Raw genomic sequence first — 22,974 nt, 5'->3', positions numbered from 1 at the left:
ATAGGTGGTCTAGAAGCTGACTTGGAAGGCAGGAGGGGGCAACTGGCTTTTTTATTCCTGTCGCTCAGGGAGGTGGCCACAACCTTGGACCTTGTCCACATGTGTTTTGATATCACCAAGACATGGCTTGGACATGGCTCAGATTGGCTCAGATGTGCCTGAACATGACCTAGATGTGGCTTGGATGTCCAGTCCCTAAGCCTGCCAGGGGCAAAATGACCCCTGAGTTGGGACAAAGACACACTCCAGACTGCAGGAGTCACAGACAAGTTTATTTATTGCAGAGAGGGCCAGTCTACAGAGCTGGCTTCCACACTCCTACTGAGACCCAGCTTGCATGGAAGGCCGCCGTGCAAGTCTTCACTGGGAGAGAGGAAAATGGTCTGAGGTTCTACGAGGAGGCTGGGGTGACCACAAGGCCATCCTGGAATTGGACGAGAAAAGTCAAAAAAGTTTTTTTTAACATTCTGCCCTTTTGTGGTTTATGCTAGTTTATCCTCCACAAGGTGACTGCTGGCATTGGGGGTCATGACCCTGAACTCACGCATAAAAAATTCTTGAGAGGGTCAGAGCAGGAACGTCTGTGTGTGAACAGTGACACCATGCAGGGGCCTGGGGCACAGGTAAAGTATCTGGGTGCAAAGTCTGGGATTATATAGGACTGTTGTCCCCAGGCCCAGCAGATCAACAAAACTCCCAAGAAGTTTTGGAAAATGCAGATTCCTGGCTGTATCCATTGGGTCCCAGGCAGCTAAATTTTTAACAACACTCTGCCTTTTTTGAGGAAACGGTTATACAAGGAATGTAACCTATTAGATTTCCCCCAACATTCTATTATGATAATTTTCAAATATACAGAAAAGTTGAAAGAATTTTATAGTGAACACTTGTATACTCATCACCTAGATTCTACCATTAACTTTTTTAAAGCCATACGTGTTTAATCTCGGATCTATCCTTTTTTTTTTTTTTGGCCATGCTGCACATCTGGTGGGATCTTAGTTCCCCACCAGGGATTGAACTCGGGCCCTTGGCAGTGAAAGCACGGAGTCCTAACCACTAGACTGCCGGGGAATTCCCTCAAATCTATCCATTTATTCATTCCTTTGACTAGATTTTAAAACATATTATATTGTAAGGCTATAAAAAGGATATCAGTGTGCTGCTAGTCCAAAACAAATGAATAGAGCAAAACAGGAAATTTGGAAAAAGCAGATCCAAAGGGTGAAATGATACCTTTCTGACCCAAATTGAAATTGATGCTTTGCAACTTGATTAAAAAAAAACAGAGGACAGTTGCTAAGTGCCCCCTAATAAGAGATACATGAAATATACTAAGCTCCAGCCACCCAGTTGGATGGACACCTGTGGTGTCCATCCAACATGAATTAAATGCAGTGTGTGTCTTAGATAAACTGCTTATATTATAATTGAATCACTGTATGTAGTTCATTAGTGCATGGCCTGTATATTTAGACATCTGCTGGTGTTATGGGTGAGGAACCTGGGCTCAGAGAGGCCAAAGGATCTGCCTGGGGGCCCCTGGCTAGAGAGAGAGGCAGAGTCAGCATTTGAACTGGTCCTCTGGTCCCTGAGTCTAGACCCAGCCTAGGTACCATACACAATATGCTGTCATAATTCTCCATCAAAGCCAGCTGAAGCATGGACACAGGTTTTGAGGGTGGGCAGCTGAAAATGAGTCAAATGTCAACTTGCCTTTGAAGCCAGTTAACAAAGCCTCCTACCCTTCCCTCTGCCAGGTGGGATGACAGGTAAGATAGAAAAGGCTGGAGGTTTATGACTCCAGGCTAGGACAGCCATCCTCTTCCGCTTACAGATGAGGACATGAGGCCCTGAGAGAGAAGGGACTTGCCCAAGGTCCCCCATAAGTGACCAGAGGGGCCAGGATTGGGGAGCAGCTCCCACCTCCCATCCCTGGGCTCTCCCTGCGACGGTATGTTTAACCCCACTCACCTCTGTCAGAGACCACGAAGCTGCCTCAAATCCCAAGGCCTTCACCATTGACACTGAGATCCCGGATCTTAATTTGCCTGAAATCACAAGTGTGGTCAGAGAATGGTGGGCCTGGGGTGGGATTGGGCAGCCGTGGGCAGGCTCACAGTTCCTCGACCTGGCACCCCCGACTCAGACTGCCCCTTTTGCCTCTCCCTGTTTTCCAGCCCTAGCGTCCACCCAGCCTCATCTCCCCGTTCTTTGTCTCCAGCCCCAGCTTCTGGCTGCTCCAAAAGGTACCCTCACATCCTCTCATGCTCCTGCTCAAGAGCCATCAGGGCCTCCCATCATCCACAACACGTGCCTATACTTTGAGATTTCTTACTCTAAGAAAACAAAGACATGACAAAAGTCAGAGGTTACCAATTCTCCCCACCCCCATGACCTGGGGCTCGACAAGAATAATTCCAACCTTTTCTCTTGGCTTCCTTCACTACTGACACAAATAACAATGCCAACAACAGCAAAGGCTAAGAACTGTTGAACACTGACTGTGTCAGGCGCCCCCTCTCTGCCCCCATACAAACATCTTCTCCTTTATGCCTCTGAGGAAGGTGCTCTTATTTTCCCATTTTACAGAGGGAGAAACTGAGGCTCAGGATGATAAGGCAGCTTGTCCAAGGCCAGGCAACCAGCAAGAAGGGGAATCAGCACTTGAGCCCGGGTCTATCGGAGGCACATCGGGTGTGCTCTAGTTGTCTGTTTCCACCTCTGTCTCTCTCCTGCTGTCAGCCCTGTGAGCCTGGGGCATTGCCATGCATGCCTAGGCTCTGGCATGAGTGAAGGAATTGGGCTGGGATGCTGGAGATGGGAAAGCTCATTTCCACGTGGATGACCTGGAAGGCTTCCTGGAGGAGGCAGAATTAGAACTAGGCTCTGAGGATAGGTAGAAAATAAATGAAAGGGGCCCCAAATGGAGACACAGGCAGGAGAAGTAAAGCACCTGCCCTCAATGCCCTGGGGACCAGGGGGATGGACGGCAAAGGGACGCACCGTTCTCGTTTGGCAGCAGGACGGAGGCAAGGATCTTGGTGATGATGTCTTTCAGAAGTTCAGGCTGTGAAAGAGAAGGGGCCCCATCACCCTGGCTGAGAATCTGAAGTCCTCCCAGCCATTGCTAGGATGGGCACAGTCCCGCCCTGTGGCGAGGGCAGCTGGTGGAGATGCTGAATCTCAGGTTCCTGACTGGTCAGAACTGCAAGGGCTCCACGGACAAGACAGGCTGTGGGGGGAGGGGTGGGGCACAAACCAGGTGGCCCTAGATCCAGCAGGTAGGGGACTGGGGTACGTTTGTGGGATGCATCCCTCGCCCCCAATCTCAAGGGCTCCACCGCTGTGTTTCAGCAGAATTCTCCAAGGGAATTTCATCCTGTTTCCCGAGTTTTTTGACTCCTCAAGGGAAGCCAGAAGTCCTGATTTTCATGTGGAAACCTCCCCATTAAAAAATATTTGTCAAAAAAAATTAAAAGTCAGAACAAAAGGGTGGAAAAATTTACCCATCTCCAAAACATAGAAACAAGTACCCCACCACAGCAGAAGACAGGATTCAGCCAATTTGAGGTCTCTGATTCAGTCTGACTCAGGGAAACTGAGGACTGGGGGGAAGGGGCTGCCCAGGGTCACCACTGAGATGAGTCTATATGAGCAAAATGAGATGTGAATAAAGGAGATTTGTTTTCTGATTTAGGGTCAGAACTTTACAGAAGGGAAGTCTGTGTGTATCTGTGTGTTTGTGAATGTGTGTATTCTCAGCTGTGTCTGGCATACAGTAGGTGCTCAGTAAACACCTAAACCAGGAGGTCGGACTTTGAGGCTGAGATCGGGGAGGCTGGCCAGCTCACCATGGGGCTGCCCGTGGGGACCTTGTTCAAAGCAAATCCTGGGCAATGTCTGCTTCTAAGATGGACCATCCTCGGCAATCCCCTGCATACCCAGGGAAAATCTGTTCATACTCACATTGAACAGGCCAATGGCTGAGTTCATCAGGTGAATCTTATCAGAGCTGCAACAGAAGACGCCCATGAGGCTGGTCCCTCGGAGTCCCATTCATTCATTCACCAACTACTTACTGAGCACCTATTATGTACCAGACACGGTGCAGGCTCTGGATGTACAGCAGTGACCCAAACAAAATCCTTGCTTCATGGAGCTTACATTGTAATGCATGGGGGAAGCGGGGGGGAGATAGCTAACAAATAGTTGCCCAAAGAGCAGGCAGAAAGATCACCCCCAGGAGTGAGGAACATGGTGGACTGAGGAGCTCTGTCTCCTTCTAAAGGGGGTACCTAATTCCTAGCTCCACTCTTTGTTGCCATGTAGGAATGCAGGCCATGGCGGCCAGATATTCTGATTTGTATATGTTGGCGACTAATTTATATTAAAAAACCTAACCCTATGTGGGCTGATGAAAACACATCCGTGGTCTTGATTTGTCCCAGGAGGCTCCAGTTTGAAACCCCTGAACTCCCTTTGGGGCAGCAGGAGGGTGGTGGGATGAGGGGAGGACAGGCAGGGGTGTAGGAGGCAGTGGGAGCCATGTGCTGCTGGGCTGGGCTCCATGGGGGTTCAGCATCTGGGCATGACTGTCACTGCCACTTTCTTGGTGTCCCAAATGGGCTGCCCCAGGCCGAGGGGATGGTGCTGGGCGGCCCCTTCCCGCGTGGCCAGGGTCAGCCTGCCCCGTGACTGCTGCAAGGCCATGTCCCTCTCTGCTTTCTCTCACACTCAATCCTTGACAGTGGGACAGTCCTGGCAAGGCAGCCTTTCTGCCTGTCCTGAAGCAGCCTTCACTCACACTGTCACCCCAGAGGCTCAAAACACTGGGTGTTTAAAGAAACCAGTGGTCACCAGACAGGACTCATTTTCATCACCAGAATCTTCACAGTGATTTTCATGTTTACCTGATTTTGTTAAAGTTGAGCATAAGTAGGTCATCTCTGGTGTAAAACTGAGCTTCTGATGTGGCTTCCTGCAACAAGAGAAACCCAGGCCCCATTTATTTAGAGGATGTGTCAGGTGTAGAGTGTGGGGTTCTGTAAGGAGGCTCTGGGACCAAGCTGACACCGTCTGAATCCCAGCTGTTGGCTGTGACCTTGGGAAAGGGTCTGACCTCTGTGGGCCTCAAATTCCTTCTCTATTGGGCTGATACCTGTACCCACTCCCCATTGAAGAGACTGCACAGAGGATTACTGATCATGACAATGATGACAGTAGCCAATACACACGGAGCCCTCACTGTGTGTCAGGCAGTGTTTTAAGAGCTTTATCTGATCATCTCCTTTCATCCTCACGACTCTTGTGAAGTGAGTCCTATTATTACCCCACTGTAGAGGTGAGGAAACTGAGGGGCAGACAGGATGGTAAATCTTAACCGGTTATTACTATTGGAAAGGTCAGAAACTAAGCCAGGCCTCAAACGCAGGTGCCGAAGACATCCATCATCTTGACCCATGGGCTGGGGTGAGCCCAAGTGCCAGGCTCCAGCTCCAGGGCAGCTGCACCCAGAGAACAAACTTCTCCTGCAGGCCTGGGCTTGGTGACCTTTTGAAAAGTGCCTGCCATTGGCCATGGAGGGGAAGTCCCCAGGGAGTGAGGCTGGCCAGGGGCAGTCCACTTCCCCTGCTGGTTGGGGGCTCAGAGTATCCTCCCACACAGGAAGCCAGGGCACTGTGCATCCTGTAGTTGTGTGAATGGTGCCCGCTGATGTGGCGTGTGGACAGCCTGCACAGGACATGCAGCGACCCTCCTGTAAGGATAGTGTAACGTTAGCCTCCAACAACCAGGTGATGTCCAGATTCCTCGGCCTCACTTATCCAGGGCCCAACCATGAACCTTGCCTCGTCTCTTTCTTCTCCCTGTCCTCTGTAGCATGCAGCTGGTGGCCCACTCAGATCCATTTTTTGGGTGGGGCATCCATCCTTCAGCTGCTGAATGCTGCTGCTAAGAGTGCCCAGCCATCCCCTTGTCTGGGGAACTGCCCTTGCTGGAGCGGAGCGGCCTTGCTGGGAGGTTATGCTGTGCTTTCTCTGGGGGCAGTTGTGGCCAACAACTGAAAGACAAGGGGGAACAAAAGTCCAACCTTCTTGTTTCAGCCTGGGCTCGACTCTGTGGTGCCACCATGCTCCAGAGCTCTCTGTGGGGTGAAGCAGAAGCGAGCCTCCAGCTGAGACCACATCCTCGCTCAGTCCTTCTCCTGGGAGCTCTCCCCCAATACATCACTTTTATAAGAGTCTTTGTCTCGGGCCTGTTTCTAAGGGCCCCATCTAAGATACTTTCCTACTGGGCTTGCCCTTTGATGACTCCCAGCCCCATACCTTTACGCACAGGGTTCCCTTGTATAGAAGCTCTGAGATCTGACCTGCTGGGGTTACCGCAAAAATCAGTTAAGAACTTAGAGCTGATTTAGTTCTGTTCATATTCCAGAAGAGGAATTACCCCTTTCCCTCTCAGGCCTGTGGTTTGGATAGAGCCAAACCCAACCCCCCACTCCTGTGTGTTTGTGTGTGTGTGTCCCAGCTCAGAAAATTTACCTATTTCATTTTTCTGGCCACACTGGTTGGTTCATGAGTGGGCACTTGACCCTAACTCAGCCAATGAGAGTCAGGTTTGGAAGTTCTGCTGGAACTACTGAGAAAGAGAAGCTTTTCCATTGGGGTTGCCAAGCGGATAGGTTATAAGCCTGATGTAGCTTGGGGGCACTTCCATGAAGGGATAACCTGCCTGAGGATGAAGGTAGCACAAAGAAAAACAAGGGAAGAGGGAAGAATGAAGATGACATTGCTTGAACACCTGGATCCAGCTATTCCTGAAGCTATCTTGACCTAGACTTTTCAGTTATATGAGCTAATACAATTCATTTTGTGCATGTGAATTAAATTTCTGCCCAAAGATCCTGACTAATAAAGAGCTGGGCCCCCAAATCTCCTGATTCTTGGTTCAGAATTCCCTTCCCCTCTCCCTGTGAGATAAAAAGAGTGGTGGAAAGGTTTAGCAAAGCAAGAGGGGTGAACAGGAACAGTGGACAGGGGCGTCCCCCAGGTTGCTGCTAACGTCTCAGACAACTGAACTCACAATGCCCAGGGTGAAGAAGGGGCGGTGGGCTCCACTGGTGGCAAATACTTCCAGCATGATCAGTTGGGCCACCTTGGCATTGCCCTGGTCCACAAGGAGCTCTGGCGTCCCCTGAGTCAGGATCTCCACGATTTGTGTGGGCCCCAGCTGATTTGCTGCCTGAAAGGACATCAGACCCACATGTGACCTCCCGAGTGCCTCACCGTGGCCTGCCGGCCCCATGCAGCCCCATGTGGTCTGGCCACTGTCAACCTTCCTGGACTCCCTGCTTCCTCAGATCTTGGAATAGACTGTTGCTCTCCCCATCTCACAGCCTTTGGTTTTGCTTCTCCCTATATCTGGAATACTTTTCCCTACAGGGAAGCCCTTCCTAATCTCCCAGACTCTATCAGGTACCCCAGTAGTGCTCTCATAACCCCTAGAATCTGTCCTTTGTCACCACACTTGTAACTGAATTATTATCTGTGTAATTATTTGATTCAGGTCAAACTGTCCTGTTAGATTGAAATATCCGTGAGGACTGGGACCAGTCTGTTACAGTCACCAGTGCTCGAAGGACAGAGCAGTTCCACACATACTTTACTCCCCAGAGGCCAGTAGACAGACCACAGCAAACACCCTTCAGGCTGCAGATGGCAAATGGACCAACCTTTTCACTGATCATCTTGATGCTTGACTTCAGCCTGCGGGCCATCTCAGGAAGCTAAGGAAGAGAGGAAGCCAGAGCAGGTCCGCTGGAGGGGAGAGAGGAGACACACCTCCAGCAGCCCCACTGCTGGGATCCCCCAAACCCCAGAAAAGCCAGGAGGGCCTGGTGGTCCAGTGCACATGTCTGTCCCTGGTGGGAAACATCCCCTATGTCAGTGGCTGTGGAGAATGAAGTCCCCGCCGGCCTGGACAAATTTTTTTTGCCTCTCACTGTTGTGGTCTCTCCCATTGCAGAGCACAGGCTTCGGACGCGCAGGCTCAGAGGCCATGGCTCATGGGCCCAGCCGCTCTGCGGCACGTGGGATCTTCCCGGACCGGGGCACGAACCCGTGTCCCCTGCATCGGCAGGCGGACTCTCAACCACTGCGCCACCAGGGAAGCCCCGGCCTGGACTTTTATTGTGGGTTGATGGTGCTCGTGGGTCTGTGGGTGGCTCCCTGTTCTCAGAGGACATAGAGAAGTGACCCAATTCTTACTATAGTCATGAATGTGGTTGCTGCTGACCACTCCCCTTTTCTTGTCATTCCAGCCCCTCACCCTGACTTCTAATCCCCGAGAGCTTGGTGATCTGTTGTCTGTCAGCTGACCTGAAGTCCTGTCCCACTCCCCTAACTTTGGGCCAACCCCATCCCCTTCTGGGCCTCGGTTTCCCCATCGGTCACCCCGGTGAGGTGGCACACTCCAGTTGACTAGGGGTGGTTTTCTGCTGTGCTGGGTTGATCAGGATTCTGCGGCTGTGTCAGCATCCAGGGTCAACAGGAAGGCCCCGAGAGATGAGTGATGTCTGCCATGGGTCCTGCAGTGGACGGCGGTGGTGCAATCACCATCCCAGGGCCAGTCAGAATCTAAAATGCCCTTCGGACAGGCCTGTTATTTGGTAGAGGAAGCAGGCGTTTCAGGCTCCAGGAGAGCAGAATGAGGACTGGCGCTGGATGTTACAGGGAGGTTTTCAGCTTTGGAGTTTTATATCAGAGGCAGGGTCTGTTCGAGAAGGGAGTGAGCTCTCCATCACTGGAGGTATGTAAGCTGAGCCTGACAGGTGGTGCCTGCTTAGGGGTCCTTGTGTCCCTGTTGATTCAGGAAATCCCCATGATGTGGCAGAGGTGGCTTCACGCTCTGTCCCATGCTGAGGCTTACCACGTAGTCCAACAGGACCACGAGATCTTCTGGAGGGAGCAAGGCAGCTACTGCAGCATTCACCACATCCTTCCTCACGGTGAGGCTGAAAGGGCTGTAGTATAGGGAGGGCAGATTCAGGGCATCCACACTGTCATTGAACAGCTCAGTCACCTTTCCTTCCAAGTCCACCAACTTGGCCTAAGGAGACACAGAGCAGAAAGTTGTCTGGGAACTTTAACTCCACGACGTATCCAGTAATAACCTAGAAGGAAATGACACCATTCAGCTTGTTTCCCTTTTTGCATTTGCTGCCAGGAAACTCAGCCTGGCATTCAGTGCTTTGCTGTAGATGATGACTTATCTCAGGTGCCTAGCAACATCTACTGCACTTGCACCCCTCAGGTAAATCTCTGATTTTTAAAAAATCTAGATGTCTTATGTGGCATTTAGGTTTCAATTTCTCAGATACCTCACAAACCCTTTAGATGAAGGGAAAATTCAAGACTGCAACAGAATGGATGGAAATGTTTGATGCTGCTGTTTTCCAAGGATCCATGAAAACTGGTCTGAGATTCACGCTGCCTTGCTTGAACTAGTCCCTGAGGGCGTCCAGCCCCAGTGTGGGTGGGCGGCTCCACATTTTATAGAGAACCGATGGTTACTGGTTTCTTGACAGGCCCCAGGCAGCCTCATTTCTTCCTCTCCTTGGTGACCATTGTTATTACATTTTACAGATCAGGAAATTGAGGCTTAGAGGGGTGAAGAAACTTGCCCAAAGTCACACACCAGGGAGCTGTGGAGCTGGGAGAGAAACTTAGGTCTGTGTGATACTCAATGATGTGTCTCTATCCTGGGCTCTTGTTCAAGGTCACCAGATATTTGAGGAATGGAAGGGGCTTGCCTACGAGAAAGGCCAAGAGCCCCACACACTCTGGACCCTGACTGGAAAAATCAGGATTGGAGGAAATCAGGTCCCTTGGGTCGATGTTCTGTGTGTGGCCTGTAGCTTCCAGCTGCCGATCTTTCTCCATCAGAATGGTTTACATGGGACATGTTCAGCCTGCTGAGGTTCTTCTCAATCAGCCTGTGTGTCCTAACTGTGACTGGCGTTTTTCTCTCCCCCAAAACAGACCCATGGTGTCTGACCCTTGGGGGTCAGAGAACGACAGTGATGTCCCCACTTTCTCCTTGAGGTCCCATGACACTCACCCCCAGGATGAGATGAACAACGTTATGGTCGATGGCAGGAGACATAAAGTCAAACTCCACATGGCCAGAGTTGAAAGAAACAGGCACTGCTCAGGGAGAAGAAGAAAGTTCTGTGAGGGTGGAGGACAGTATTGGATGGGATGGTTTGGGGCTGCTTTTGGCTGGAACAGCATTATTGCATGAGGTGGAGTAAGGGGAGGGGCGGGCATAATGATGATGTTGATAAGGACCATGATAAAAATGATGATGGGGCTTCCCTGGTGGCGCAGTGGTTGAGAATCTGCCTGCCAATGCAGGGGACACGGGTTCGAGCCCTGGTCTGGGAAGATCCCACATGCCGCGGAGCAACTAGGCCCGTGAGCCACAACTACTGAGCCTGCGCATCTGGAGCCTGTGCTCCGCAACAAGAGAGGCCGCGATAGTGAGAGGCCCGCGCACCGCGATGAAGAGTGGCTCCTGCTTGCCGCAACTAGAGAAAGCCCTCGCACAGAAACGAAGACCCAACACAGCAAAAATAAATAAATTAATTAATAAACTCCTACCCCCCAACATCTAAAAAAAAAAAAAATGATGATGATGATACTGACTGATATTTATTGAGCTTATATCAAGCACCAGGTAATGTGTTAAACCTTTACTTGTGTTAGCTCATGGAATCCTCACAATAACCTTAGGAGGTGGGTCCTGCGATTACCCTCATTTTACAGATGGGGAAACCAAGGCTCTCAAAAGTGAAGTGACTTGCTCAAGGGCATACTGTGAAAGGATCTGAACCCAGTCGGTCCTATGCCAACGTTCTGGTTAGGAACAAAACTGACCTACTGCTTATACCTGTCTACCTCCCCCACCAGACTGATCTGCACCCACCCCCGCCCCCAGGGGGGCAGGGTCTGGGTCTGTGCTAGGGATTGCGTGCGTTTGCCTTGGGATTCCCCACTTGGCCGCCAGATGGCGGTGGCGTCTCATGTGCCCGGGCTGTTGGGCGGAAAATGGAGAGGACAAGGGAGGGGCGCAGAGGCGGGCGGGGAGCTGGTCGTTGGTCTGCCTACTCCTGGGAGAGGCCTCCTGCCCTGCCCCTGGGGAGCAGGGGAGCCGGACAGACTTGGGTTGGAGCCCCAGCAGCCTTGGCTAGCCTCTTCCTGCCTCTGAACCTCAGTTTCCTCATCTTAAAATGGGGATAGAGTAGTATACCTGCCTCATAGGTTGTACAGGACTGGTACCTAGTAAAGTTGGCTCAAATCTGAATTAAACCAGACTTGGAACTTGAAGAATTGGGTTAAAACCTTCCCCTATCACTAATTTCCTCTGTGGACTTGGACAAATGATTTCATTTCTGAGCCTCAGTTTCCTTATCTGTGAAGTGGGGTAATGATCCACTCCACTTCATGGAGTTGTCTGAGGAGTCAGTAAGACAGTGTATATAAAATACTCAGCCCAAGGGCTTGGCCCAAAGCAAGTGCTCGGCCCAAAGCAAGTGCTCTATGGGTGCTGAATGCCTATTGATTCCATTCTCTTCTTTCCACTCCTCTCCGGTGGCTTTGAATGAACCTCTTCAGATCCCAAAAGAGTAGATGGTAGAATTTTCTTCTTCCCACCAGTCCCCTCTCTGAGGGGTCCAAGAACTCAGAATTTCACTGTGAGTGATCTGAGGATACAATTTATTTCTTCCCTAGTAACCCATAGTAGTCTCTGATCATCCATCCATCCATCCATCCATCCATCCATCCATCTATCCACCCATCCAGCACACATCTGTAAGCACCTCTGTGCCAGGCAGAGAACCTGTTATGTATCTGGAACTTTCCCATAAACTTTTTTTTTTTTTTTGCGGTACACGGGCCTCTCACTGTTGTGGCCTCTCCCGTTGCGGAGCACAGGCTCCAGACGCTCAGGCTCAGCGGCCATGGCTCACGGGCCTAGCCGCTCCGCGGCATGTGGGATCTTCCCGGACCGGGGCACGAACCCGTGTCCCCTGCATCGGCAGACAGACTCTCAACTACTGCACCACCCGGGAAGCCCTTTTCCATAAACTTTTAATCCTCACTAACAATTCTGTGAGGTAAGGCTGCATAAACCCCATTTTATAGTTGAGGAAACAGAATAAGGAGGTGGAGTTGGCTTTTTCAAAGCCATGGAGCAAATCAGTGGCAGAACTGGGATTTGAACTTGCGTTTATCTGGGGCACCCACTGGCTCACATAGAACCTTGCACGTACTGTGTGCTCATGAAGTCACAGTTGTGGTGACTTCCTGTCTGCTCATCCTGGGCAGGGATCAGATGATTCTTGTCTCACTTGCTCCTGGGCCAAGTTGCTGCTCAAGCCTGACGTGGGGAGGCCTGCCTTGGGCAGGGCCAGGGCCTGGAGGCCAGCTCAGCAGTCTAGGAGAAAGGTATGAGAGAGTGGCGCACCTACCCTTCGTCAGGTTCACGAGGTCCGCACGCATGTCCTCAAAGGCTGCCTTGATCACAGGGCACAGCTGCAACAGCACAAATGCAGGTCCTCCATCAGTCAGGGGCCAGCACATAGCCCCACAGTGACCCATGCCCAGCTCTCCTGGGCTGAGTCCCATCCCTGTGCCCACGGCCAGCCAGATTTTCACCCATGGGCTTGAGGACTCAGTGGTGCATCTACGTCCCCAGCCATCACCGCTGCTCAGAGCCCGTCACAGCCTCTGGTGTCACTTGGCATCTTTTGCAATGGTTTGTCCCTTGCCCTGTGTCCAGGGTGTGCCTGGCCTGTCAGCTGTCCTCCCCTCAGACTCATCGTGTTCACAAGAGCCCACGTTTCCATAGGAGGGAAATGGAGAATGCGTTCCTTCATTCACTTCTTGAGTCAACACTTGGTACTGACTTCCTTCCACGTGTCAGGTTAGAATACAGGCCAGCAAGACAGACCCAACCAGACTTGTGAACAATCTCTGTGGGTTTCTAGCTCCAACACATCTCTTTGCCCCCCGAACTCTTCTCCCCTCAAAATTGCAGCAGTTCTCAGCAGGGGAGGATTTTGTCTCCCAAGAGACATTTGGAAATTTCTGAAGGCATTTTCAGTTGTCACAGTTTAGGGGGAGTGTTACTGGCATCTAGTAGGTGGAGGCCAGGGATGCTCCTAAACATGGCTCAATGCACAGGACGGCCGCCACAACAAAGAATTAGGGGGCCCAAACGTCCATAGTGACAACCTCTGACCTGAGCTGTTCTTCTTGGGGAGGAAGTTAAACAATTGACTTACTTGACCATGGGGCCCAAAGGCCTTGTTCTCTGCTCTAGGCAGCCTGTTTTCCAGGGCAGTGCTCTGAGATTTTGTCGTTTTGTCTTAGGTACAATTTCCCCAGTGAAGAACCTTCTGGTTGACCACCCATTGCTACTCTCGAGAAATGACAATGCACTTTGACAAATGTTAATTTTTCCTATGAAAAACCTGTTCCCTGCTCCAGCTGCTTTGCCAACCCTGAACCCAGGGAAGATGGAGGAGTTGAGCTCAGAGACTCCCAGCATTCACTGCCTGTTCCGCATGGGAAGGGTGTCACTGGCACCCTCTGCATCTTCTCCCACAATTCCCCTTCCTTCAGTTCCACCCCTGGGTCTCAACCCTGGCTACATATTAGAATCCTCCTCTGGGGCAGCTAGAATCCTCTGGGATACCAGGGCCCCACCAGGCCAATTAAATCTGAATCTCCCAGGTCGAGCCCTGATATCAGTATTTTAAAAAGCCTTCCCAAGAGGTTCTGATGTGCAGTTGGGATTGGGACCCACATATTTACACTGAAAGGGGCATCAGCATTTTCTACATGGGCCCCTGCCAGATTTAAACATGCTGCGCCTTTTTCCCTTCATGCCAAGTAAAATATTCATAGGACTGCAGTTTCAAATCCAGTGATTCATGGTGGGAAACCATGATGATTAATGGAATGCCAGTTTTCTCAAATTGTTCACTTTATTTGGCTTTTCACCCTTAAAAACAGATTTCATGCAAAGAACATTTTATAATCCCAAGTTCTTGCCATCTTTTCCAGTGGAAGACACATTTTTAGCTATTAAAGTATAATGCCAGATAAAATATGATTTTGCCGGAGGCTGGGGAAAAATTTCCAGCTGAGCTCTACTTTAAGAAACTGCCGGGCTTCCCTGGTGGCACAGTGGTTAAGAATCCGCCTGCCAATGCAGGGGACATGGGTTCGAGCCCTGGCCCGGGAAGATCCCGCATGCCGCGGAGCAACTGAGCCCGTGTGCCACAACTGCTGAGCCTGTGCTCTAGAGCCCGTGAGCCACAACTACTGAGCCCGTGTGCCACAACTACTGAAGCCCGTGCGCCTGGAGCCCATGCTCTGCAAGAAGAGAAGCCACCACAATGAGAAGCCCTCGCACCACAACGAAGAGTGGCTCCCGCTCGCCGCAACTAGAGAAAGCCCGCGCACAGCAACGAAGACGCAACGCAGCCAAAAATAACTAAATAAATAAAATTTATATTTAAAAAGCCAGTTATGTAATTAAAAAAAAAAGAAACTACCACCTTTAAATAGAAAAAAAAACTTCTTAAGAGAAAAAGTACCTCACATAAGTAAAGCTAAGTTTTACAGAATTATTCACTTTCAAAGTCCTTTCAGAAGGCTCTCTGGAATGGTTTTAAGAAGTATTAAATACGGTGCAGCTATTAAAATAGTTATGAATATCATACAACGGCATAGGAAATAGACATACCGTAAAGGATATCAAATAATATTGATGTCGAGTGCAGCCACATAAAAATCTGAGTGCATGTGGATGGAGACTTGGAAAACAACATGCAAAAGAAAAAATAACCACCAAGTTAAGGTTGAAGGATTATGGGTATTTTTTTCCCAAAAGTTTTGGTTATAATAGTGTGTTTTCCATTCAAAAAAGTTTTTTTATTAAAAATATATTAATTATCCGACAAGGTGTTTTTATTATTTATTTATTTCATTTTGGCCACGCAGTGCAGTGCGGCATGCAGGATCTTAGTCCCATGACCAGGGATCAAACCTGTGCTCCCTGCAGTTGAAGCATGGAGTCTTAACCACTGGGCTGCCAGGGAAGTCCCTGACAGGGTGTTTTTAACCCCAGGAGAATCACTGTTGTGAACACACCTTGGAATTTACAGTGAAAATCAATGGTCACAGTGGATGAATCCAACTTATAGAGTTTTAGTTTACCTGTGACATTGAAGGGACATATAAAATGAGATTGATTCGTGTTTACAAACAAGAAACATAAGAAAAATAAGTGCAACAAGACCTGGTGGGTGACAAACCCCTGACGACACAACCAGGATGGTGTGAGGCCCTGGTGCGCTCGAGCCAGCTTGGACCAATTTACGAGGGCCAACTGTTAAATTTTCAGGAATATCTGAGCTTGGTGCTAAACCTGACGTTATTAAAAATTAAGTTGTATAAACTTACAATTAAATAAGTTATGCTAAGATCAAAGTCAATGAAAACTCAAAACTCATTACTTCCTAATTATTTTGTTTTATTTTACTGTTATCTATTGTTCTTAGCTTATTTACATCTATTGTATCTGCATGGTGGAAATGCCATACAAGAGTGGGCTACCAGGCATCTCTTCCTGACTCTGCTCAGTGACATCACACTAGCAGCTTGAAATTGGCAATGGAAGGGGTGTTTACATCAAGGAAATCAGTAAATGTTACAAATCAGAGCTCCCTTCCTTCAACCAACCCCTCCTGAGTCAACTGTGAGCAATCTATCAGCACATCACTGTTCGAGGTCCGCTGGCTGACTTTTGGGAGTTTCATTACCTTGATCTCAAGGATCCACTGCTGAAAGAGTGACCCAAGCCCAGAAGCTTCCCACTCAAGGAAACACAGGTCCCTTAGCACCAGCGTGCAGTTCCATCCCCAACCAAAGGGGGAGCAAGCTTCACAGGCCACAGAGACCCCGATTCCACTTACCTCGCTTTTCACCAGTTTGGGCAGGGCTGGCACCAGGAGGCTTATGACCTTGTCAGCTAAGGAGTTGAGCATGAAGGAGAGCCTTCCCAAGAGGAGAAGAGGAGAGAGACGAGGCCGGGTCAGAGATGATCACCCCTCCCCGGTTTTACAGAAGGGGAGACTGAGTCCAGGGGAGGAAGGAACTTGCCCAAGGCACAGGGCCTGTGAGAAACAAGGCTGGGTGTAGACCCTGAGCCTGGTGTAGACAGTGGCAGACAGTTCTCAGGGACAGGGCCTGGGGGTTGTCTTTAGGAATTTGTGCTGGACACTGGGATGAGGGCAGTTGGCATCCGCCCCCGCCCCATTCTCCTGCTAAGGAGAGATGGAGGGAAGCACCATGTCTTTGAGCACCTTTTGTGTGCCCTGCCCTCAGCTGAGTGCTTAGCGCTGCTGCCCTGTTAATCCTCTCACTGTGGCCTGGAAGGTGAGGCATGGGGAGGTGACTTGCCCAGCGTCACCTGGACAGTAAATGAAGGAGACACGTTTGCCTGACTCCACAGTTTATACCCACGGCTCCACCCTAGTCTACCTGTGTGGTTTGAGGGGCCTAGGAAAGAGCCTCCTCTCCACCTTCAAAAGTTTGCCCCAATTTCTGGCATGATGCCTGAAATCCCATCATTATCGCTTCACCCTTGATATCTTGAACTCTCTTTGGCATCACAGGTTTCCTGGAGGGAGCTCCAGATCAGGACTCAGGAGAGAGAAGTCCTTTTCTTTCTGTGGGCTTCAATGTTCTCCATCTGTAAAATGGGGCCAGGACACCACCTGGCTTCCCTCCCAGGCATGTCAGGAGCCCAGTGGGAGGAGGTCACACTCACTTATGTAGCAGGCTGATGCGCAGCCTCCCCTGGGTGTTGGAGCAGTTGCTGAGGACCAGGCGGGTGTGGTTTCTCTCGCTAGTCTCCACGTGGATGACGGCTTGGGCCTCCACCTCTATGTGCAGCTCCGCAATGGTCTTGACCAGGGGCCTGGGAGTGGAGGAGCCCCATGCTGTGAGCTCCATCCCAGCTTCAGGCTGGATCAAGCCAAGCCTGCTTTCCACCTCTGTCTCCTGGCTCTTCACTCCTCCCTTCTCAGGCTCCTTGCTGGGTTCTCCTCATCTCCTCAACTGTTGACTTCATTGTGTCCCAGGCTCAGTTTCTGGATTCCTCTCCTGGTTTAAATCCTCTGCATATGTCAGTAGCTTCCAAACTTATACCTAACTCACTTCTCAAATGTCTTACAGGCATCTCAGGTTTAACATGTACAAACTGAACTATGGATCCTTCCCCAAATCCTCTCCTCTCATGATCTTCCCTGTTTTGTTTGCTGGCCACTCCATGCTGCCTTGACCCCTCAATCTCCCCTCTCCCCCCACCCCACCCCGAGCCCCCATTCAATCAGTCAGGAAATCCTGTTGTGTCCTCCGAGACATATTTGGAATCTGTCTACTTCTCACCACCTTCCTGTTCCTAAACCCTGGTCCATGCTATTATTGTCTCCTCCTGAATTATTGCAGTAGCTTCTGGATAGCCTCCCTGTCTCCGCTCTTGCCTCCATACACAGCAGCCAGAGGGCTTCTTGAAGAATGTGAAATCATGTCATGTCCCTCCTCTGCTTAGAGCCCTGCACCGCTCCCATCTCGCTTGGTAAAACCAAGTCCTCACCTTGACCCACAAGGCCCTGTACGATCTGGCCCCAGCTGCCTACTGGGACACCACCTCACTGCCCCCTTTCCCCGCTCTCATCCTGTTCTGTGAACAAGGCAAGTGCACTCTTGCCTGAGGGCCTTTGCACTTGCTCCTTCCTCTGCTTGGAACTCTCTTTTCCAGACACCTGCATGGAGGATGGGGGTGGGGAGAATGGGTGGAGGAAACTGTCAGGCCAGCTGTGCCTGACTGAGGGGACACTCACGTGTTGAATCCAGCTACCATGTCCAGGGGAACACTGATCATCAGCTCCCGGCCATCATCTAGGGGTTGCACCTGCAGCTGGAGGATGCTGGCTGAGGTGACTTTCAGCCTGGATGGGACATGGGAGAGATGAGATTCATGCCTCACGTTCACTGAGCATTGTCCCCAGACCGGCTTCCCTCCATCTTTCCTGTCTCCAGCCCCCCAGTGCCCAGCCAGCAGCTGGACCCAAGCCCTGTGTGCTGACTCCTCCTCAGCACGGTCTTGCCCCCGTCCTTCTCCTCTCCCCTGCCCGCAACACTTCCATGGCTCCCCCATCACTTAGGAGATGAATCCAAGCTCCTGGGGCTGACTTGTAAGACCCTCTGTGCCCTGGTCCTGCTGATCTCTCCCTCTTGGCCTTGGGGTCTGAGCACCAGCCACTCTGACTCTCACCTCCCCCCGCCCATGCCTTTGCTCAGGCCAGTCCCTCTGCCTGGAATGCCATTTCTTCTCGTCTCCTGGTGAGCATGGAGTCATTGGCTCGCCTGTCCCCTCTACTGAGAAGCATCGCCTTATCCCTTCACCCTCCCACCCCAGGTGACCTTCCTCTGAGGTCACCCCCCTTAGGGTTCCTGGGTCACTCTCTTATGGTTATTGTGACTCCTCTGGGAGCCTCTGAGGGAGAGGCTTTGTTTGATCCATCCTTCACGGTCAGGCACAGAGCTGATACCAACCAATGCTTGTTGACCGATTGACTGAGCATGCAAAGCGTGTCCCGGGAAGATGTGTGGGCAAAGAGCTAGCTCCCAACTTGGTTCTGCTCCGCTTACCAGATGATATGCTTCAGGATGGACCTCACCAGGCTGCTGAATGTGACCCCGACCGACTCCTTCATGGCGCTGAGCAGAGGCAGCTGCCGCAGGGTGTTGATAGCATCGTGATCCTTCAGTTTCTGTGTCAGCCCTGGAGACAGAGCCCAGGGATTAGGGTCCAGCAGGAGGGGCGAGAAGGATGGCTTGGTGAGGGCTCCAGGCTGGGAGGGGACATCGCTCAGGGCTACGTGGACTGGGATATAAGGTGAGGGTATGCATGGCTCCATTCTGATCATCTCCACTGTGTAAATGTGGCCTGGAGGACGATGGTCCAGATGGGTCACTTTCACATGAAGACTGTGGCTGGGCACAGGTGGGACCATTCACACCCTTGAACATTGCCAGCCTCTGCCGGGAGTGTCGGCCAGGACACCCGGCACACGGACCTGCAACTCTCTCCTGTCGGAAGCCATCCTGGAGCCATTGCACCATGACAAAGTCATGAGCAACGGAAGGAGAAACTGCAAGGCAGCGCCGTGCCAGGAGGGTGGACTACAGCTCCGTTGTTATGTTTTATGAAAATAAATTTACATACAGGGGCAATTTTGGGGGGATGTTGCTCCACGTGAAAGAAAAATTCCTCTAGGACTCCCCTTCCTGAAACTACCACAGAATGGGAAGCACCCACTAAAGCCCTGGGGAAATAGGTAAAGAATTAAGAGCCTGGAACTAAGGGGATGTTATTATGAAAAACACCCTCTAGTATGGAGTTATGGCCATGGGCCGGAGTTCCTGACGACGACATAGGAAATTTATGGTTCTATTATAAAGGAAGATTAATTATAGAAAAACAAATGACTAGAGCAGAATTCGTTGCCAGGATAGGGAGAAAACACTGTCTCAGTTGAAGGAAACAACGATAAAGAGCATGCAGGTACATTGTAAATATTTTCATGGAACCATTGTAAAAGGTTGCCCATGCAAGAAGAAAAATAGGAACAAGTAGCTCCAACTTTTACAATTGAAATAATCATATAACTGCTTGACTTGGTTACTAAAAAACAACCTGTGATTAATGGGAACTTGGGGAAATATTTTAATAGGACATCTAGAAACTAGGGGATATTTGTTTTAAAAAATCTTTATAGAATATTTTGAGGTTTGATTGTGCTAAGATTGTTTGGCCACGTACCTGGTAATGTAATCAACTACAATATATAAACCTGTGATTGTAAACAATAGAGGAAGAATCAAGAATAAAGGCATGAGAGAAAGAAACATGCAATGCTGATACTTTAAGAAGTGTAATAGAATTATTTCCTTCGCTGACGCTATCCATCCCTCGGGTATCCCTGGACTCGCTGGAGCTGGACTCTGGCACTCTCCCTAGCCAGGGGCAAACACTCTGGAGCCAAGAGGCAGGGAACTCATAAGGTCTTGTTTGGGGCTGTTTTGCTGCTGAAACTCACTTGCTAATGATTCCCTGACATCCACATCCTATGGGCCTGTTGTCCAAAGAGCCCCAGGTGCTGCGTAGAGAAAGGAAGAGCCAGGATCCCTGGGTTCTGGTCACTGTTGGACTTTTTTCCTGACAGCTGGAGCCCATTTGGCTTGTGTGCCGAGCAGGTCAGAGCGCTGGAGAGCTGATGCTCCAGAAGAAAACCTCAGCCAATGACTGACGGGAATTGGTGTATAAATACCCCAGCTCCCTCCACCCTTGGGCAGGATGACTTAGGTGTGTCGCCCCTCCCCCACCCCATGGGGACACTGTGTCCCAGAGTCCCTGTGTGTCGGTGCCTCTCAGAGACAAAGTGGGCCTTTTTGCCTGCCCTGTGACAATGGAGCTGGTCCCTGTAAATATTCCTCCTCTGCCAGCTGGCGCACTCTTCAGCACTGTCAGTAGAGGCTCTGGAGGGACGTGGGGGAGGAAGGAGCTTCCCCTCCTGGCCCTGGTGCTCCTCTTGCCAGACTCCAGTGGCATCACCTCCCAGAGTTTCAGGCTGTGAGTTGAGTGGACTCCCGTGGGCAGCCAGTGCTGGGGGCAGCCCAGCTCCCTTCCAGGCAGTTACCCAGGGACAACTTCCCAGTGAGTCAACAGCAATCCCTTTGTCCAGGGGCTGCTTCCCAAAGAAATCCATTTGCTCCTCGCAGGCAGTTCTCTGCCAGGTGGCCTCAGCCTGCCAACCGTGGACCAGCTCTCACCCTGGACAGCTCAGGGACTTTCCCCACCATTCAAGGGGCTTCGACACACTCCTCCCATGAATTCTGGAGAGGATTCTCTCCTCCAAGTTTCTTCTGTACTTGGATTTGAGCTCCCTGCTGCATTCCGATCCTTAGGGTCTCATTTGGCGTTCTCACTTTTTTTCCTTTTAGCCCATTTCCCAGTATTCCAATTCCTGCTGATAATTCTTTATACAAACCCATCTGCTGGGCTTACTGTGTGGTTTCTGTCTTCTGACTGGTCCTGACTAACACAGATGCCCAGTAGGACTGAGCTGCAGGTCCCGGTGGTAACTGGCTTCCCCTTACCTGACTTGCTCTCTTGCAGGTATTTCCTGGGATCACCTCCAGAACAACCCACTTGCACACAGCTCCTGCACTCAGACTCTGCTGCTGGGGAACCTAAATGGCTGCTCTTCTCCAAGCTCCTTCTGGCTGAAATTCCATGTGCTTGCAATTCAGCCTGGGCCCAAGGCACATGTGCCTCCCCAAAGAGTGTCAAGAGCTCTCTGCTCGCCATGCCTCCTAGGGGTTCCCTCCTCTGGTTACAATGCCTGTCTGGCCCTGCAGGACCTGGCCCATCCCTGCCCATCCAGATGCAGCCCAGGCCCACTGCATACAGAGGATTGGTCTCTACTTGCTCCAGTTGGACCTCCAGAGCCCACTGATTTTCTCCCTCTCAGGGGACAACACTGGAGCAGTGGTTCTCAACTGGGTCAATGTCCCCTGGGAGACACTTGACAATGTCTGGAGACATTTTTGGTGTCACAGCTGGGCCGAGGATGCTGCTAAACAGCTAGAGTGCACAGGACAGCCACCCACAACAGAGGTATTCGGCCCCCGAGGTCAGCAGTGCTGAGGTTGAGAAGCTGAGCTGTAGAGGTCATTAAGCTCTTGTTACTTCCTGTAACAAGAAGGTTGTTGTTACTTCCCAACAACCTAGGGAGGTGGACCTTCTTCCAGAGGAGGAAACCGAGGCTCAGGGAGTTACCAGGGCCACAGAGCTGGAGCGTGATAAAGCTGTGCCCGTGGCCCAGGCGGCCAGACTCCCAGCTGAGTGTCTTTGCTCTGGAGACTAGTTGCACCCTGGGTCTAACTCAGAAGAGGTGCTCTGGCAAAGGGGTTTAAGTGAGAGCAGCCGGAGTGGCAGTTGCATCATCGCATGCAGTGGCCGCACACCCCTTCTGCAGGCCGTGGAACCTCAGAGTAGTGTGTTTTGGAATCGTGGAATTTAAGAAGAAGGGGATCTTGGAATCATGGACTCTTGAGATCGTAGACACTCCCAAATTTTGTAACTCACCCAATCAAGTCTCACCCAAGGCCTGGGATCCCAACAATGCCTTGCATACCCCCAGTGATGGGGAACTCTCTCCCTCCTTTGGAGGGCTGCTTTACCTGCCCCCTTGCCTTATGGTGGTGAGGCCTGGGCGGCCAAGACTTACTTTGTTTGATGACTTCTGGGCCGAGGCTGAGAACCGCAGGAGGGCTGAGGGTGGCTCCCACCAGATTGGCTACCAGCAAACCACAGAGGAAGGTGAAGGTCCGTGGGCTGGTCATCTTCTTGGGGGTTGGCAGGTGGCACATGGCACAATCTGGGGTGAGCACAGAGGGCCCTGTTAGCTGGGCAGAGAGACTCAGGCCAGGCCCACCACACCTGGTGACTTGGGGCATGGAGTCCAGGAGAGGCTGTTTAGTGAGATGGTCAATAGAGTGGGCTCTGGAGCCCTACTGGGTCTCTGTGTCCTTAGACAATCAACTTAACCTCTCTGTGCCTCAGTTTTCTCATCTGGAAAATGGGCATCATAACCATTACTTCATGGAGTCGGGATTAAATGAGTTAATATCTAGAAAGCATTTAGCACAGTGCCTTTCGCATGGCAAGCACTTGGAAAATATTAGCTATTTTCTTACAGAACAAAACAGTGCTCAGGACAAAAAAACACTTCTGCTTCTTCAGTTCCTCAGCCAACTTCACTTCCTG

The 22,974-nt window shown here is 50.9% G+C and overlaps 1 protein-coding gene across 1 annotated transcript; it reads right to left on the bottom strand.

The window, feature by feature from the left end:
- Nucleotides 1–391: 391 nt before the first annotated feature.
- Nucleotides 392–22,550, bottom strand: LOC307063107 (BPI fold-containing family B member 1-like; the record flags this gene model as incomplete). The annotated part of the gene is made up of 15 exons (XM_079719088.1): nucleotides 392–424; nucleotides 1,975–2,051; nucleotides 3,007–3,070; nucleotides 3,970–4,015; nucleotides 4,914–4,981; nucleotides 7,084–7,242; nucleotides 7,733–7,786; nucleotides 8,929–9,108; nucleotides 10,120–10,205; nucleotides 12,533–12,596; nucleotides 16,049–16,130; nucleotides 16,906–17,055; nucleotides 17,981–18,088; nucleotides 18,792–18,924; nucleotides 22,436–22,550. The coding sequence occupies 15 exons, from the start codon at nucleotides 22,548–22,550 to the stop codon at nucleotides 392–394; spliced, it is 1,419 nt and encodes a 472-aa protein (XP_079575214.1).
- Nucleotides 22,551–22,974: the final 424 nt, after the last annotated feature.

This window comes from Hyperoodon ampullatus, assembly GCF_949752795.1.
Source record: "Hyperoodon ampullatus genome assembly, chromosome: 14".
Classification (NCBI taxonomy): Eukaryota; Metazoa; Chordata; class Mammalia; order Artiodactyla; family Ziphiidae; genus Hyperoodon; species Hyperoodon ampullatus.
Note: the sequence above shows the minus strand (reverse complement) of the source record. Positions and strands in the feature narration are given on the sequence as shown.